We start from the raw sequence: 17,510 nt of genomic DNA on the forward strand, positions 1-17,510 counted from the left end.
ACACTTGCTCAGACAACACAGGAGGACGCTGTTGTATCTGATGAACTGCGAACAACTCTCTGCCCATGAATGTGATCAGTCAATCATTCTTATATGTACTGTATATAATCTATTCTTGCAACATAGCCAAAGGTCAAATATGAACTCTTCCTGCCTACATGGCACATGACTGCATTATGTCTTACTCACATGATAAATTCCTCATAGAAGCATGACACACATGACATTTGACAGAGGTATGCTTTATCTTTTATCGTTTCTAAATCAAAAATATAAAGCATTGATAGAAATACAACAGCTTTAAATATAACTGCAGCATTTTTAACACTAACCCTTCCCATCCTTTCTAGTGTCACTTCTGCAGATTTGGGCAATTTTCTTATTGTCTGTCTGCCTGTCAACCGAAGAAATATAAATGAGCTCTTGCGCTCTGTGAAAAGTCTAATGAGACTTAGTTCCTTTTTTGCATCTGTAAGTGTCAACTTTAGCAGCAGTGCACACAAAATCTATGCCATGCTGATGACACCAAAAAAGGGCAAAACAACTGTCTCTGGCTGCCACGTTTGACTTCACATACAGAAAAGGTGAAAGGTGAAAGAAATTAGAATTCTAGTGTGATGGGTCCATTTTCCAATTACTCTAATATGCCAGAACTACTCATAATCATAATACATACAGTATATTCATAATTAAGCCCTATAGTAGATAAATATACTATAAATCTACAGTATATACTGTTACAAAAACCACATCAACTCAAAAAACGTCCATGACAGAATACCAGAAAATTGTAATTCTAAGAAATAAACAACAACACTGGCTAAAAACAGATAAGGTTTACAGGTGTAGATGAGTGTGCTCAATCACCAAATTTCCACCACCATCTTAATCAATTCCAAGACCTGCAGAGCATGGATCAGCCCTGCCTAACCCTAACCCTAACCTGTCCTGGAAAGTGATTAGCCATGTTACTAATCCACCACTCCCCAGCAGTGAATGAAAAGTTCATATCAAATACAAAACCAGGGATGTATGCAGATATGGTGAAGTTAAATGACAAAATGCAGCCCTGGCCCTGGAAAGCCCCAATCCAGATATTCTCATACTGTACAGTAGGTCATCCTGAATTGCCTGTTATTTACAGATCAGGAACACTTGTTTCTGCATTTGGTCAATTAAGCAAGTAAGGAGGGCTTTTGGATATTCTGGTTATTGTTCCAAATGATCTCTAAAAGACTTAATTGAACTCACCATCTGGTTAATTGCTGGTCACAGTTAAATGGTTCCAGGCCTTTGGAAAATACTGATGTAGGTGCTGCCTATGAACACTGCTGGATTGGGGCCCTCCGGGAGCAGGGTTAGAGACCCATTAATGTCAATATTCATTGGGTTCCTAGTCTGTCCTCAAAGAAAGAGGGAAAAAATCCCAACCTTTTCAAAAAAGCAAAAAAGCAAGTACATTACAGTGCAATAGAATGTATGCAAATATTGCTTTCAGAAAAATGGTGCCTTAGTGTATTTGTTTGACATATCTTCCAGTGGACAATTTCACAATTCCAATAACAAAAGCACTCCGGTTTGTAAACATTAAAGTCAGTGAGTATGTTTGCACATGCAGATGTCTTCCTTTTTGGACAAAGGCTTCATGCTGGGCAAAAAGACGAAGAGCACCTGACACCTTGAGCATGCCAGTTATAGATAAATGCACAAAGTAGGCATCAGTGTGGTGCAAAGGTTTGGAAGTGTGACAGCAAGGTTGTGGGTTCCAGTCCTGGCTGGGCAAAGCTTTGACTTTGCTCATAATGTTTCAGCTTCAGACGCCAATGCTGTTCATGTAAATTCTTGGTACCCTCAACAGTTAAGGTGCATCTTTTTGTCCAGAAAGCTGAATGCTGTAACTATGCCACATTGAGCTTTAAACTACTTTTATTTAAAATCAACATAAATTCAGTTTTATTTTTTTATTTTGCTGCAGACATTTTCCTATAATATCATTCAAGACACTGAGTTTGTAAAATAAAAAAGAAAGTACTGTTATGTTAATGAAACACCACACTGCATGAGATGGTGCTCCGATATAAACCTATTTTATAAATTTTGGAATTATGATTAAAGTCTGAAGATCTGTGTGTTCTTGGTTCTGAGGAGGCCATAGGCAAGCAGATAACAAGTGGTTTAACAAGACAGTTTCTGGGGTTTTCTGTTATGGAAACCATGCAAGAGACCCAGCTTACCACTTTATTTTGTACCAATCGAAGAGGCTTTAGTTTCAGGCTTTCAGTTTTGCTCAGCATGACTCATCTAATGTCTGCAAACACATTCAGTATTATTTTAGCCTCGTGGTTAATAACCTGCATATTCTTATGTTCGTGCATATTCAGGACACTCCTAAGATGGTTTACTTTCCTCCCTGCAAAAACCTTAGTTAGGTGCTAAGGACCAGACATCTTTGCGATAAAACTTCTGCTGTTGCTCTGATATGTTTCCGAAACATGGTATGATGTCGAGTGGAGATGAAGCACTCATAAATGTTTAAAGACATTTATCACTGTGAGTCAAAAACAGGCTAGTAGCCAATGGACATTCCACAACTTAATTGTGCAGTATTAAGTTTTAATCCTTTCTGAACTGACGTATCAGTATGTAATGCAGTTCTACGAGTCTCAGAGGTCATGTGACTCACAATTCCTGTAATTCATCAGTATGTTATTTGTAAGTATAGAGGAGCCTGGAGCACAAACATAAAGACTGTCAGCACAGGGCCAAGACATCTCCTTCCTCTTCGAGCAGGCTCCTAAAATGGATTTGACCTCCAACATGAAGTAGGAGAGAAAACTCTTTCCTTTAAGAGCACAGCAAGATGTGCCTTGCTACATGAACCAATACAATTTGAGTCAAATAAATATATAACCCTTTTAAATTAAATATTTAACCAAGCTAAACTAAATATTTTGTAAGGGAGTGAAGCAGTTCAAGGGTCAAAGTGACAACTAAGGGGAAGCATTCAGCATGTGTACTGAAAACGTATTGCCCTTGTCAAAGTGTGTGTAGGAGAGTTTGAAACGTTTCTTTCACTGTTCTTTCAAACTCTAGGGTTGTAAAGGACCTAATTTTAGGGGAGTGAGAAACAACCTTTTTTTAATCTGTTGTTTTTTTTCTTTTAGTAATTTAGGTTAATCCTAGTTTGTCTAGGCTTGCTTTGTGGAGGCCCAGGCACTTGAATGGCACTGGTGTGTGGAAATATCGCCTGGTTTGATAGTCAGCAATATGTTGATTCACAGCAAGAAAAAACACTGAAGCTGTGCAAGCTGACCCAGCAGATGTCTTGTAAAGGGATATTGTCATGATAAAATGTTTCAGGCAGGATGAAAACACCATAAAATCTTTGTTATATCTTCTTTTGAGATGACTAAAGCAGTTTCATACAAAAAAAAAAAGAACTGTATTAGCGGTGTTTCAGACAGATTGTTCATTTTTCGCCACAGCTGTGACTTTCTACGCACGTCAGCCTGTGGTCTGATGAGTTAGAAACAGAAGAGTTTAGCAGCCAGGACCTGAATTCAAGGGCTGACAATGACAAAGGCCTGCTTCACCCGTTTGCTGTTGAGTAAAAACACTGAAAACCTTCTCCTGAATGGTGATGGTACTAATTATTACAGGTGAAGAAACGTTACAAACGAGAGGAGGCTTTCCCGGGATTCATTCAGCCATTTCTCCAAGGAAACCAGAGTAGCGATTTCAGCCACAAGGCTGGATAATTTGTCCCATGCTCCTACAACCTTCTGTTCGCAGTTTTAAATTGTACTTCATGTTACTGTCATCTACGTTTTAGAAAACAAGGGGTTTCTTCTCTTCTCACTGGGAGAATTCTGTCACAGGAACAACCAGCAAGACACTGACATTTCTAACTTTCATTGTTGTGCCCACCCTGCACAGTCAATGCACAGGACACAGGCTTAAACATTTGGCTGCAGTTATTTGTTTTACTTCATTTTTTTACTGGTATGGTGGAATCCTAGAAAACCACACAGCCAAACCTAGAACCTTTTTTTTTCTACCTGTTGCTTAAAAAAAAAAAGATTTTTATTCTTCTGATAACAAGAGACCTAACTAGCAGATGAAGAATAATTCTCCTGCATCTGTGTGAAACAAGAAATTCAAGGCTACCGGTTGCTTAGTTACTGTATTAAGGTGGAAACATTGGTCACCTGCAGCGACCTGACTGCCACAGTCCTGAAGTCCTAATACAGAAGCACAGGCTATTCCTAAATTCTTCTTTAGTGAGAGACAGCATTTAAGTCAAGTCCGTGAGTATCATTGTCTAATTTGCAACTTTTGGTTTTCAGGATAACTGGGTTCCAGAACTGGATTAGGTACCAAATTTTCCTGAACACAATGAAAGGTTCCAGGTGACCCAGTGTTCTCGTCCAGATATTTCGCCTGGGAGGAGAGCAGCGTCAGGGAGAAGCACGAGCTCTGGAGCTGTTCTCCACAGGAGCACGCGCAGGCTGAACTTGGGTTACTGTCTCCTGCACCTACTGTACACTAGCACTGTGGGTCGGTCAACAAACACACATACTGTAGGGAATAAAAGGTACTGTAAAAGTCAGGAAACCCCAACATGACCAAAACTGTAAATCTGTAACGGAGTCCAATGCCTCCAGTGAGACTCACTGTCACTAAGAGATTGACTACAGCCCTGTGTGTGACAGTTCACATCCAGGCCAGCTTTCTTTCGGAAACCCCCCTGTCCTCTTCTCACTACCTGTTTGTGTGGGATTCTTTCGCATGCTTATCCTACTGGTACATTTTTTACATATTATTATATTATTATTTGTCAAAATTAAAACAATGTTAATATCCGCTATAAAAAAGTAAAACAATGATAGTACAGTTCCCTTTGGTGGGAGCTACTGATGTAAATACCCAGAACATGTCCTAGTTGGTGATCTATTGAACTGTATTTAGTTTCATTACAAGTGATAACCAGTGATAAAAATAAATTGTTCACCCCCCAGATCATCTGGAAAGAGTGAAATGGCATTGATAAATGGAATATAAACTGCTTACGAACATATCTGGCTGCAATTAAAAACTAAGGGTAAAATAATTTTAATCAGGCAAATGTACGTACATACAGCTACAGTTTGGCTCTGTTAATTACACTCAAATTACTTAAAACGGAGGATCTGGTCTGCAGCTCGATTTATGTGCAACTTTTTATATTCCAGCCTAACTGCTTAACTACTGGATTTCATAAATCACATTAAATTCCTGACTTTTAAGTACGGGAGAAAAAAAACTTGCAGATGTTCCAATCACCCACCTTGTTAATTCAATTAAAACAATAATTATAAAGCCAATCTCTAATGTTCAAGAACTGAAACAATCACACAATTCAAATTAATCCTATCATTAAGCCAGTTAATGGATCAATTGTGTAGCTGGGAGCCTGTCTAGAGTATAAACCAGCAGATGAGGGCGATCAGAATTGGGAACCTGAATTAAGACAATATGAGTTAAACTACACTACTTCATTCCCGTTCATCTGTGAATTTGAAGCTCCTGAAACACTAAACCCGTTTTCCTTCGGGCACATGGCAAAGCTGCTGACTGTGCTAATCTCCCCCAAAATCCTTGTAGCTTTAATGTTATGTATTTGTTTATTTATACATATAAAAAGATTTCCTGTTATTCACAAAGCCGCAAAGCCTATTCCCCTCCCGCTCATTCTCTCTCTCTCACCCTGCCTCCTGCCTATATATGCGAGCGGCGGGTTGAGGTTTCAGATACCCTGAAGTCTCAGCTGCAGTCGGTGACTAACGCGATGAAACCCCACAATAAAATGGCAGTCTATCTCGTAATTGCGTTCATCTCGTTTCCTCCAAGTGTCCTAGCTGAAAGCGGATCAGGTTCCGACGGTAAGTGAAGGAAGACTTTTATTGAACATTACGAGATTTTAGGATAAAGTCGTTTTAAAGAAAATCAGAGCCACGTACAAGGCGGACTGACACCGACAGAAGCGAACACGTTTGATAGTGAGGTCCCAGCGCTAGATAATTTTACTTTTTGAATAAATTCTCTATTAGGAATCAATCGTATCGTTTCTGCCTTCCCCGTGGTAACAAGTAGTGAAATGTTGCGTATATTTTCTAAACATTCAAAGTTTCAAACTGACAAAATCTTTAAATTTGTTTAAAAAACACGGACAGAAATGGTCCACTTGTCATTATCCCTGAAATCTGTATTCTCCCACTCCGTCACATCGCTCACTTTTGAGTCTTTAATAGGGGGCGGCTTCCCAATGAGACTCGCAGGTGGCTAAAACTCGTTTAGATGAACCCCAACTGCTCCACACAACTCAAACCAGACGCCCCAAATAACGCGCGCTGCCCTGCTGTGATCTCGGGGGGTCTGTTTACTTCGAACCTGACAAGAAAAAACAGCAACACTCTACCGCGAACAATAGTATTTTTGTTATTGCTGTGGCTTCTCTTTGCTTGCATGGTTAATGAATATGTACAAACGCGATGCTACATGTCAAGGTGTCGGATCATTTGCAGTTTAATCAATCAGGATATTCCAAACGTGTCTGTACTTGAATGTAAAGTTTCCTATATACCAGGCTTATTCTTTGCTTTTGTCTCCAAGCTAAACTTGACGGAAAATATACCAAGTACAATTTATGCAGAAAACAAGTTGTAGTAGTCCTGTTATAAAGTAATAGAATTAGAAGTAGAAATTACGTCATTCATTAATTCATTTTTTGTTATTGAAATGGATTCACACTGGAGTTTTAAAAGAAGCCAAGAGGCTAATTCACATCAGCGCACTCGGATTTTCGGCAAATCTGTGTCTTCAACTGTCTGGTCGGTCAGCGGATCGGAAAGGTTTTTAAAGTTCAATCTGGGGGGGGCGGCAGATAAAAAGACTGAAGTGGTGGAGGAAATTGGTGTGTTGTGATGCGCAGGAGGTGGTTACCGCCGAGAGACGGTTTTGGCATTAACGCAAATAATCTTGACAGCAGACCAAAATACGATCCTTTTTTAGGTTGATTAAAACCCAGAAGGGGAAGCACGTGTTTTACTTGGGTGTTTAAATTTATATACTCAGCCAGTACCTTCAGCGCTGTGTTCTTGGCTGAAATGATGAGTGATTTAACATAACTGGTGTTAAAAGGGGTGGAATGGAAGAAATTCTAATGTTTTCTGCCCAGTGATGAAAGCACAGCTTTTTGATCGGTTTTCCACGTTGAAGAGTAAAACGGAAATCCATAGATATCTGTATTTACATCTTAACTGTGATTTCATAGGATGAATGTGTGTTTAACAGAGGTTGGAAGAGGCATTACTGACCTTTCCGCAGGGTTTACGGAACAAAAGTATAGACAACACTTGTGAATGAACCTGTGGGTTGTCTGAGCCCTGTTGCAACAGGAGGCTAGTGTATATCCTGTGGATGATCTGTGAGTTGGTCATATTGAGTGTGGGGGGAATAGCACTGTGCAGTACATGGGAAGTCAGGGTTATGAACTGAAGTTCGGAAGGGATGATGATGACAAGTCAATCTCGGACATCTGCACCTAATCGTGAGCTAGCTACATAAACTCAACTCAAGTGCCTCCCTTTGCATTGGTCTCAAGCATCCCTGCTCTGCCCCATCTCCACTTCGCTGCTGGTCCTGGGTTCGCTCATCTGAATGGGGCATGGGCCTCCTCATTCTAGGGCCAGAAGGTTGCCAATGAACCAAGCAGGTTGAGCCACAGTTTTTCCAAGCATTCACAAATATTCAGGTCCTGGATGTTGCTGGCCCTAGAGAACTATTGTAATACTTACCGATTTAGTAACTTTTCTTTTACCAGTAGCAATAATTGTGATACGCAGTGTTAAAGCGTGCTAAAGCAGCTTGCATCTGTAGCCATGGAAATGGCTGGGCATTTTACCTAGCAATTAGAATGAAAGGCTTTGTCTGAGGGTACAGTAGCACATGGAATTTTCCAATTTTGGGGGGCAGTTTAACACGTCAAAATACTGATTTATGAACTGTTCAAGTCTTGCGCTGCGCAAAGACAAGGAACAGGAGCTGAAACTCATGCTTCTCCTGCCAAGAAGAACTGAAGCAATCTCATCTAATCAAATCAAAATTGAGTTTTTCCTGGCAAGGCTTGGAATATGTCCGTATACTAATGAAGCAGAGGGCCATTTCCAGGTGCTTACATTTCAAACTGAAGGCTGCCCCGTGTTCTGTCGAGGAGCAACAGGAATGTTGTTGTCCTGTCATGAGACATGTGTGGAGGCAAGGTTTGTACGTTCTCGAGGGGGCAATGAGTCCAGAAACTGAAGAACTGCGTTGTTCTTTTAAAGATTCTCTGGATGACTTTGTGAACTGCACGTCCCAGATGACCATGGCTCAGAATACCCTGACCTGCCACTTTGACGAGGGCATCGCTGCTGATGTGAAGTGCATTCAGCTATGGTAAGGTCACTATTCCCTTGCCCTCTGCCCCTAGAGCACTCAGAAAGACAGTGAAGCCCTTATGGCTGGGGTCTGCAGTCAGTATGGATGGACTGACCCACATTTGGACTGATAGCAACGGATAAAGAAGAGCTCAGTCACGTTCAGCACTGCTGCAGGGCGCCAGGCTCGTTGGTGAAGAGATTTGACCAATGTCTGCCCCAGCCAGGAGGCAAGGTGGCAATCGAAACCTCTACCACAGCTTTGCTAGCATACTGCTCTAGCATGTGAGCCGCCTGGTCACCCATAACCAAGTGCTGCTGTTCACATGTACAGTACTGTATGTGTGACTCTAAGAAATATGCCATTGGCTCCCAGTGATCTGTAATGCCCAGGAGAGAGAACCAGCATGTTTGTGCCAAAAGCCTCTGGTTTGAATTTTTTTTTTTTTTTAGCGAGTCCCTGAAACGTAACTGCATGAAGCTCAGCAACAGAACAGAAGATGGGAAGACCTTCCATTATGTGAATCTGAATCCTGTTAGTGTATATAATATTTGCATCACACTGAAATCCAAAATGAAACTCTGCGACCATATTAAGCTGAAAGACATCAGTAAGTATGTAAATGGTCTATCTATAGGAGGAATACGGTTTACTAGTTCTTGTAACTTCGTATTCTAGAGCAGGGACCGCCAGTGCTAATTTTTCACTAACGCTTCCTGCAAGTTCCAGGGTCCCCTTTCAATTAGTATCTGATTAAGAAAAACACACCTGATTTGACCTCACATGTGATGAGTTCAGTTACACAGAAACATGCTGGGGTGTTTGTCACTCCTGGATTTGCAAAGCATCTGAAAATCATTACTGACTCTTTGTCCGAACGTACCCTTCACTGCTCCCTGACAAGTGGAAGGTATGTGCTACATCAGGGGCTGTGAATGAGTGAAAGATGGGGCCACCTTTACTTAATATTTGTGCAAATGGGTGTTTATTAAGCCTTTTATACTGTATTTTATGTTGCATTACTCGACTTATGGTCCCACTGCCATTTAAGGTACAGTCTGCAGTGGGCTGTACTTGTCCATCAACGATCCCTGAGCAGAGAAAAGTATGCTGCCAGTCACCCTGGTGGTTCAGGGGTCAGAACCAAAAATAGAGGTGGAGGCAGGGAAAGAGGGTTGTGCAGTATAAATTAACCACCTTCCCTGCCATTAATAAATGGAGTATGAGTGTCAAAAGCACCTGGATACATTTAGTAGGTTAATCTTGACAGACCCCAGCTCTGGAAAATGTAATGATGGTCTGAAACGCATGAAATATTCAGGCTGAGGATGGAAAGGAAGATTTTGCTTGACAATATTAGAATCATCGAAATTGCAGTTAACCATGTGTGTAAAAGTCACTGAAAACGGGTCATGTGGCAGTGTGGTACTGAGCTGCGTCTCCACCATGTCTGAGTATGTACAGGTGACCGCAGATGCTTAAAAGAGCTGTGCACTGTTTTCTGAGATGGTAATGACGAGCTTCCCTCTTTGTCTTCGAGTCAAACCATTCCCACCTTGGATTGCCAATGCCACGTTCGTGAAGAGCATCAACGCCGCTGAAATAAGAATTGAAACGCACTATGCCAATGACTACTTGGATCGGAAACTCGTCTTCCAAGTTGAGATTCGTGGAAATGGCACTGTGCAGGTAGGGGCAGCCCATCTGCTTGTAATCCTATATGGAGCTGGTCACTGACTCCTCAAGCTGATGTGCTTCACTGCACAGCTTAAACAGGAGTGTTGAGCATGCTGATACACACACCTACAGTAAGTGTTCACATCAGGTCTTTCTTGGCCAGTTGTGTTCACTTGCATGGTTGCTTGAAAACGGACTATTTTTTCAGGGGCCTTAGAGGTTAAGTATCATTTTTCAAATCTACACCATTAGAGCCAGATATTTATGTGAGAGTTGGGGAGTGGCAGCACATTGAATGTAGTTGGTCTTCCTGTTCGCTTTCAGTTTCCTTTTTATGTGCAGTCGCCACCTTCTTTACAGCAGACCTACACTCCCTCAAGGCTAGTCTGTGCTAACGTGAGAGTGAATTCAGAAACCTGAAATGTGAAAGGGAAAGAACTTGCTCTTTAAATCAATTTCTTAAGATTCTCTGGAAGTTTTCACCGTGTGCGTTTTTTTTTTTCCTGACTGATGGATTTCATTTCCTAGAAAACGGACATCCTCTACCAGTCTCTGCGGGTGGAGGGAAAATATCTGGAGCCTAACACCCTGTATCACGTGAGGGCCCGGGCCAAGCCTCAGGGTGACTACTTCCAAGGCTTCTGGAGTGACTGGAGTGATCCGGTTGCCTTCAGGACGACCAAATTAGAGGTTCCCGAGAAGGGAGGTGAGTCAGTTCAGTTTTGTTCCCTGAAAAGATGGTGACTGTCATGGCAGGAGCACGCTGTGACGCAACTCGATGGGAGAGGATGTTGCTGGAGCTGCAGCAGCAGAAGTCGCAGTATGAGCAGACCCAGACCAGAAATTCCGCATCATCGCATGGGGTTCCCCCCCCCCTTAGTTCAGAGCAGGAGCCGGGGGCGGGAGCACTCTCCGTGCGTGACTTTCCAGGCCCTGGGGAAAAGCCCTCCTCATGTCGTCAGTCGTCAGCCTCTCGTGTGGTTGCGACAGTCTTTCAGACGGGGACCGTTGCAGATCCCAAGTGGTGACTGGGGACTGTGTGATGCATTCACCTCTTGTTTTCCCCACCTGATCTGGGGTCCATAGCAGCTCTCACGCAGGTGGGGGCTGCACTACACAGGTGGATGAAGTGAGGCCACACTTATATGTGAAGCACTGTGGAGTGACAAGCTCTGCACAAATACTATTAATGCTAGGCTAAGAGCCTGTTTTTTCAGCAGCAACCTTTTGCACAGATGTGGATTAAGAGTGCCTGTGATTTCTGACCCGACACCTCCTTGTGTTTCACACAGGACCAAATATACTCCTCTACATTCTCATAATTTCCGTGGTCGTCTTGCTGCTGATCACCATCGTCGTTGTAGTGCAATGGAGTACAGAGTAAGTCCTAGCAAAAATGTACTTTGTGCACTTGAAGGCAGGTTTATCAGCTGCCCTACATTAGCTAGGATGTCCCATACAGAGCACCATGTGTCCTGAAAAGGACCAACAACCACAAATGCTTAACCTACCTGTAGAATGGTATAAGTACCATCCTCGAGATCATGCAAGCGATTCTTAGCACAACAACCAATATGTCGCACTTATGTGTGAGACATATCATTACTGAATAATTACACTTCTAGAAACCTAGAAATCCTGTCGAGCCCGATGCAGAGTAAATATATCAGTACGATATCGGCTTCCCTCACATGCTACTGTATAATCAAGTGAGATAGTGACATTATCGGTGTTGGTCAAAGTGTCTTGTCAAGCTTCCAAATTAGTAAGGCAATATAGCACTGCTACACATGCTCCCGTACTCTGCCTGTTGCTTTCAGAGGTTGCAAACATCTCAGATAGTGACTCAGTCATCTATGCTCAAACTCAAGCGCTCTATAACGTTCACGCAACCACCTTGCCCCCTCAAGTTTGTGAAGTCGGTATAGAATTTAATCATTTCTGAGTGCTTGTTTTCATTTGCCTGCATTTTGTATTTTAGAATCAAAGCCTCCATCTGGCCAAGTATCCCAAACCCCAAAAATACCTTGGGTCATATGTACAAGAAGCCAGGCAAGGTGAGTGCACTATTGTAGCATTTTCCTTTCCTGCTGGATATGCTGGGTTCAGTTACGCATTAAAGAAGATGCACAAGTTTCCAGCAACTGGTGCGATAAGAAGGCTTTTCAATGTGCTGTCAAAAGAGACCGTTACAGTGTGTTTCTTGATGACCCTTCTGACTAAAAGCCATTCTCTGTTTCCTAGCGTTAATCCCACATCAGCCATCGGAGTGGGAGGGGGGGGAGGAGACCAAAGTAATGTAGCCAATTCATGGAGGGGGATTATTAGGAGGCAGAGGAAATTTGGCCAGGATGCCGGGGTTACACCCCTACTCTTTTCGAGAAACACCCTGGGATTTTTAATGACCACAGAGAGTCAGGACCTTGGTTTTACGTCTCATCCGAAGGACGGCGCTTATTTACAGTATAGTGTCCCCGTCACTGTACTGGGGCATTAGGACCCACCTGGACTGCAGGGTGAGCGCCCCCTGCTGGCCCCACTAACACCTCTTCCAGCAGCCACCTTAGTTTTTCCCAGGAGGTCTCCCATCCAGGTACTGACCAGGCTCACACCTGCGTTGCTTCAGTGGGTTGCCAGTTGTGAGTTGCGGGTTGTTATGGCTGCTGGCGTGACTAAAAACCATTGATATGGTGTAAAAACCATCCCAGCAACCTGATGGAACAGTGGCCTTTTCTGCTCTTGAGTCCTGGGTTTGATTCCTGGCTCGAGCACCCTCTTGGGTAGAGTTTACACATCATCCCCGTGTTTGCCTTTGGTCCCTGCTCCCTAATATGGCTTAAAGTACTGTAGTTTGGTTGTGCACATGCTAGATGGATCACTGAAGGCTTGAAGATATTTAAAATCAAGCGGAACCATTTGGGTTAAATAATCAACTAACAAGGAGTCTTTCCTTTCAAAAGACTCCGCCTGAAGTGTGCCGGGTGCACCTAATGCAATACTGTACAGAGATGTGGCCAAACAAGTCCTCAAAACAGGTTTTAAAATATTAAAATCCTTCTAACAATAAAGTTCCATATAAATTGGTGCATTTAAATTTGTTTTTTAATGTCACTGCTAATGGGGAGGTTTACCTGACCTGTGCCTGGATATTTCTCAACGGTATTTGTTATTTCAAATGCATTATTACAACGCACTGCACTTTTCCCGGCATGTGTAACATTGCCTTGCGTGTAGGATTTCTGCTCAAGCACTCTCCTTCCCTGTAGGATCCCGTAATGAGCTTCAACCCCGAGGCCTTCAGAGACCTGCCCATCCATTCCGTGGACGCCCTCGAAGTGAGGGTGGTGGACGAATCCCTCCTCCTGCCCCCCGGACCTCTGGACCTCCCGCCTGGCAGGGAAAGCAGCCCGCGCCTCACCCTGGCCGGCTCCTCCTGCCCTCCTGGGGAAGCGCAGCCCATGCTGGTGTCCAGGGAAAGTGGGCAGGAGCGGAGCCAGGCCTGCCTGGCTGCCAGGACCCCAGGGGAATGTGTTTCCGTGCCGACAAGCCGGAGAGATGAGGCCTACGTCACCATGTCCAGCTTTAACAAAAACCAATGAGCTGCGTGCAGGGGGACTGGCTAACTTTATGCAACTTCGAGGGCCTAAAACCCTCTTAGCTGTGATTAGTTTGGCAAAGGCTTCTTGCCAGCCACACGAACACTTCTTATGCTCCTTCTGGCAAAGTGCTGATAAAGGTGACCACTGTCAAAACTTTCCACCAGCTTACCTGAGGTGCTGTTGACTACTGCTCCTAAACTTTCAGGACCGGGCAGGGGATGATACCATTTGGATGATGATACTGATCAGCTGTAGATGATACTGTTGATTCCCTTCCTTTTGTTGGGCTTGCTAATATCGTATAACGAAGAAGGAGGCCAGCACCCTCTGATCAGTGATGATCAAAGTGCAGGGCAGGCGTGTTTCACAGCTCTTCCATGCATACTGCTGTTAAACCAAGCCGGAGCTTCAACGTCTTCATGTAGCTAAGCTTTCCATTTGCACACTAACTGGAATCAACTGCTGCTGTCGTTTTAAAAACTGGTCAGATGGGGCACAACCCTGCAAGGAGGAATCCATCCTTCTACTACAGCCATTCCATAGTACTTGGTATTTTAAATGTTAATCAAGGCCTGTTATGTCCAGGCCAACTGAGGTCTCGGTCATATGGATTTTAAAGGTTCAGATGTATACTGTAGGGTTTTAGTACTTAAAGGTAAGCATGAGACTGTTACAGGTTTCATTTCAGTATGGATCAATGGGAATCATAATTATCTACATGGGGCTCCTTCGTATGTATGCCAGAGACTTATGAAACTCTCAGTAATGCACAGATGTAAATCTTAGCCTTTTCTGCAAGGAAGGCTGGACCACTTGACACACTCGTGCACTTTTGTCATGTAAAATGGGCTTTAGAGTTCAAAAGAGTACTAAGGGGCATAAAATCTTCAATCAGACCAGGCCGTCTATGCATTAGTAGTTGAAGCAAGCAGAAGAACACAAGTAGAAGCTGGACCTTCAAAGAGGTGCCATTCTAGACTGCTACAAGAGAATATTTACTATAATTTTTAAAGAAAGCATTAAACCTCTTCCTTGCCATAACCCACAACACTACAATTCTGCTTTCACATCACTTTAGTGTTGTATTAGTTTTGTATTCATGCAAATGACTGTTTATGTGCCCCCTTGTACTCATCCCACTGCAGAATTTATGTTTGAAAGGACACCTTCTACTATTTATTTTTTTTGCTTGAAAATGGTGGAAAACTGAGTTTTATGCTTTGAGCAGCAATGTGCAGTAGCTGAACAAGGACTGTGACTGGGCCGGCAGAGCCTGGAGATATTAAATTAAGCGGTTTCCTTGGCACCGAAAATCCAACTGAAGACATCAGGTACATATTAATACAGCAAATTAAAATGTGTACCTTCAGGTGTCCAGCTGTTCTACAGGGGCCTGCAATCTGTTGATTAATGACACCTCTGCAAAGCTCATAAGCAAGCAAGGAAATGGTCATTGTTGTGTGTCCCTGAAGCAAGTGTGTATGACCTTCTTTGAAATGCTTAGAGTTGCTCAAAATATACTATATATTAAAATGCATTACAGTACATGTATTTCTGAAGGCTTTGCAGCTCTTATCTTATGTTGACTCAGAAGTTGGCAATCTGTTCAGCTTTGCTCCAGGGTTTCTGGGGAAAAGAGGTCGCCTCTCTCTCTCTGCAGATGCAGCACCACTTCCTCAATCCCTCTTCACCTTTCCAGTCAACTGTCCTTGTCCATTTCCGATCTCTGATCTTCAAGCTGCAAAATGTTATCTTAGAGACCTGATTAGAATGTGTTTGACTGCAGATCATGGCTTCTGTTGGCATCTATCACCTTCAGACAAAACGCAGGACTGTTTTGTACTTCCTTATGTCAGTGGAGAACACTGAATTATTGCATTGAAGGCTTAGGATTAGTCCCTATGCGTTATTGCCAAAAATAATGTAAAAATAAATGGTTGTGTTTTTTATAGTTATGTTCTGGCTGTTTCTAAAAGGCTTAAACATCACCAATTTAACCTTAAATTATTATGCCCATTGAACATCTGAGAGCCTTTTGCCAGAATGTGTCCTACAGCTGGGGCTTGTATTTCTTTTTTCTTTTATGTTTCTGTTAAAGTACTGTGGGAACCTGGAATGTCTTTTTTAATACTTTAATAAGTGTGCTCAGCCACAGCTTTTGCCTTTAATGTGTAAGGGAAACGACACTTTTACACATTTGCTTGGACATGAATAGAAAATGGATTTAACAACGTGCCTTTACTTTTGATGTTTGATAATATGTATTATAAGCAGGGGGTTCAAAGTTTCTGTACTAACATATACAGTATACTGTACACACGAGGTGAACATAAAATGAAGTGAACAATTCTATTGCTCCTTTGGTATATACTGTTTATCAAACTATATTTGTTCATTTTCATGGTAATGATTCTGGGTGAATTATCTGGAGTTTGGATGGGGGATGGCAATATTTACATTTTAAACTCCATGGTGTATTTCTTAATAGTTGTAGCATAATGCCTTCACAGAACTCAAATGTCAGAAACAGAGGAGTGTATACTTAAAATGTCTTGCTGCTGTTTTACTTTTATGTGCATTATTACATTTATTTCTTAATAAATACAAGTTCTGATAAGTAATATGTGCATTGTTACTAGAAATAATATTTACAAAAATCTGTATTCAAGAAGTCATTTTTTGGATTCACATTAATAGTTTTTTCTTACTGTTATTCTTACTGCAGTTGCATGTATATTTTTCTGCACAGACTTTGCACTGTGGAAACCGGCTGATAAGTGAAGTCATTGCAAGTATTGTATTTATTGAATTAAAGACCTTTGTCTTCCCTTCTGACGCCTTATGTGCACTTTCAAGCTTGTACAAGAGTCATAAATAAATACAAGTGGCTGCTAATGACCTCTGAAAAGTGTGACAAAAGGTGACCAGCAAGTTCTGTTTATACTTTCAGTCGTGTGATATCGGAAAGCATCCTAACCTGACAGGAAAAGATGAGATGAAATGCCAGGAGCAAGGCAGGATTGAGAGCACACTGAAGGGTGGGACTCCAGTCCATCGCAACACCATGAAAAGGGGACAATTTAGAAGGGTCAGTCAAACCCAGCCAGCATGTCTTTGAAAGGAAAGGAGGACACTGGAGCGTGTAAACAAACGTAAACACAGACAAACTCTACACTGACCGGTACCTGAGGTTGAAAAGGCATTATGTTAGAGGTGTTGGCCTCTGATGTCCATGGAAATTTATACTTCAGCGTTTATATATTGTCTTGTAGCACAGGCATCCTTACCTGTCTACCGAAAACTAGTGTTGGAGCTAATCTGTTAGTTGTCCCAAATTCCACACAGGGCAGTCTGTTTGAGTGACCATTCTTTATGGATACTCCCATGCTATTGAAAAACCTTCTTCATTATTATTACAGACTGAATATGTTTTAATCCTTTTTTCGTAATTTCATAATGATCCTATAATCTTGCAGCTTTAGTTTAGGGATGCTTTCACATTTCCTGTTTTAAACAATTGTTAAGCTTCTTCTGGTTTGTGGTTAAGAAACCAAAGGTTTTTTTTTTTTGTTTGTTTGTTTGCCTTGTTTATAGATTAAGCAGGCTCCCAGCTGGCTGATCGTGTAAATTAACTTTACAACATGCAACGTGTAACTTCATTAACCAGTTCTTGGTCTGAACAGTGGGATTGTGAAGTGCTAACTATGCTAGACGGGACTTGCAGGGTATGTTTTGAAGTATAATCCCTTCAGTGCTAATACAAGACTCATAGAAGCC

At 42.2% G+C, this 17,510-nt stretch overlaps 1 protein-coding gene across 1 annotated transcript; it reads left to right on the forward strand.

Annotated features, from left to right (window-relative positions):
- The first annotated feature begins 5,763 nt into the window (after nucleotides 1–5,763).
- Nucleotides 5,764–16,564, forward strand: il7r (interleukin 7 receptor). The gene is made up of 8 exons (XM_088628675.1): nucleotides 5,764–5,921; nucleotides 8,364–8,475; nucleotides 8,910–9,067; nucleotides 9,998–10,146; nucleotides 10,663–10,840; nucleotides 11,427–11,514; nucleotides 12,116–12,191; nucleotides 13,401–16,564. The coding sequence occupies exons 1-8, from the start codon at nucleotides 5,828–5,830 to the stop codon at nucleotides 13,731–13,733; spliced, it is 1,188 nt and encodes a 395-aa protein (XP_088484801.1). The 5' UTR covers nucleotides 5,764–5,827; the 3' UTR covers nucleotides 13,734–16,564.
- Nucleotides 16,565–17,510: the final 946 nt, after the last annotated feature.

The sequence above is a fragment of the Lepisosteus platostomus genome, chromosome 4 (genome assembly GCF_059453375.1).
Source record: "Lepisosteus platostomus isolate fLepPlt1 chromosome 4, fLepPlt1.hap1, whole genome shotgun sequence".
Classification (NCBI taxonomy): Eukaryota; Metazoa; Chordata; class Actinopteri; order Semionotiformes; family Lepisosteidae; genus Lepisosteus; species Lepisosteus platostomus.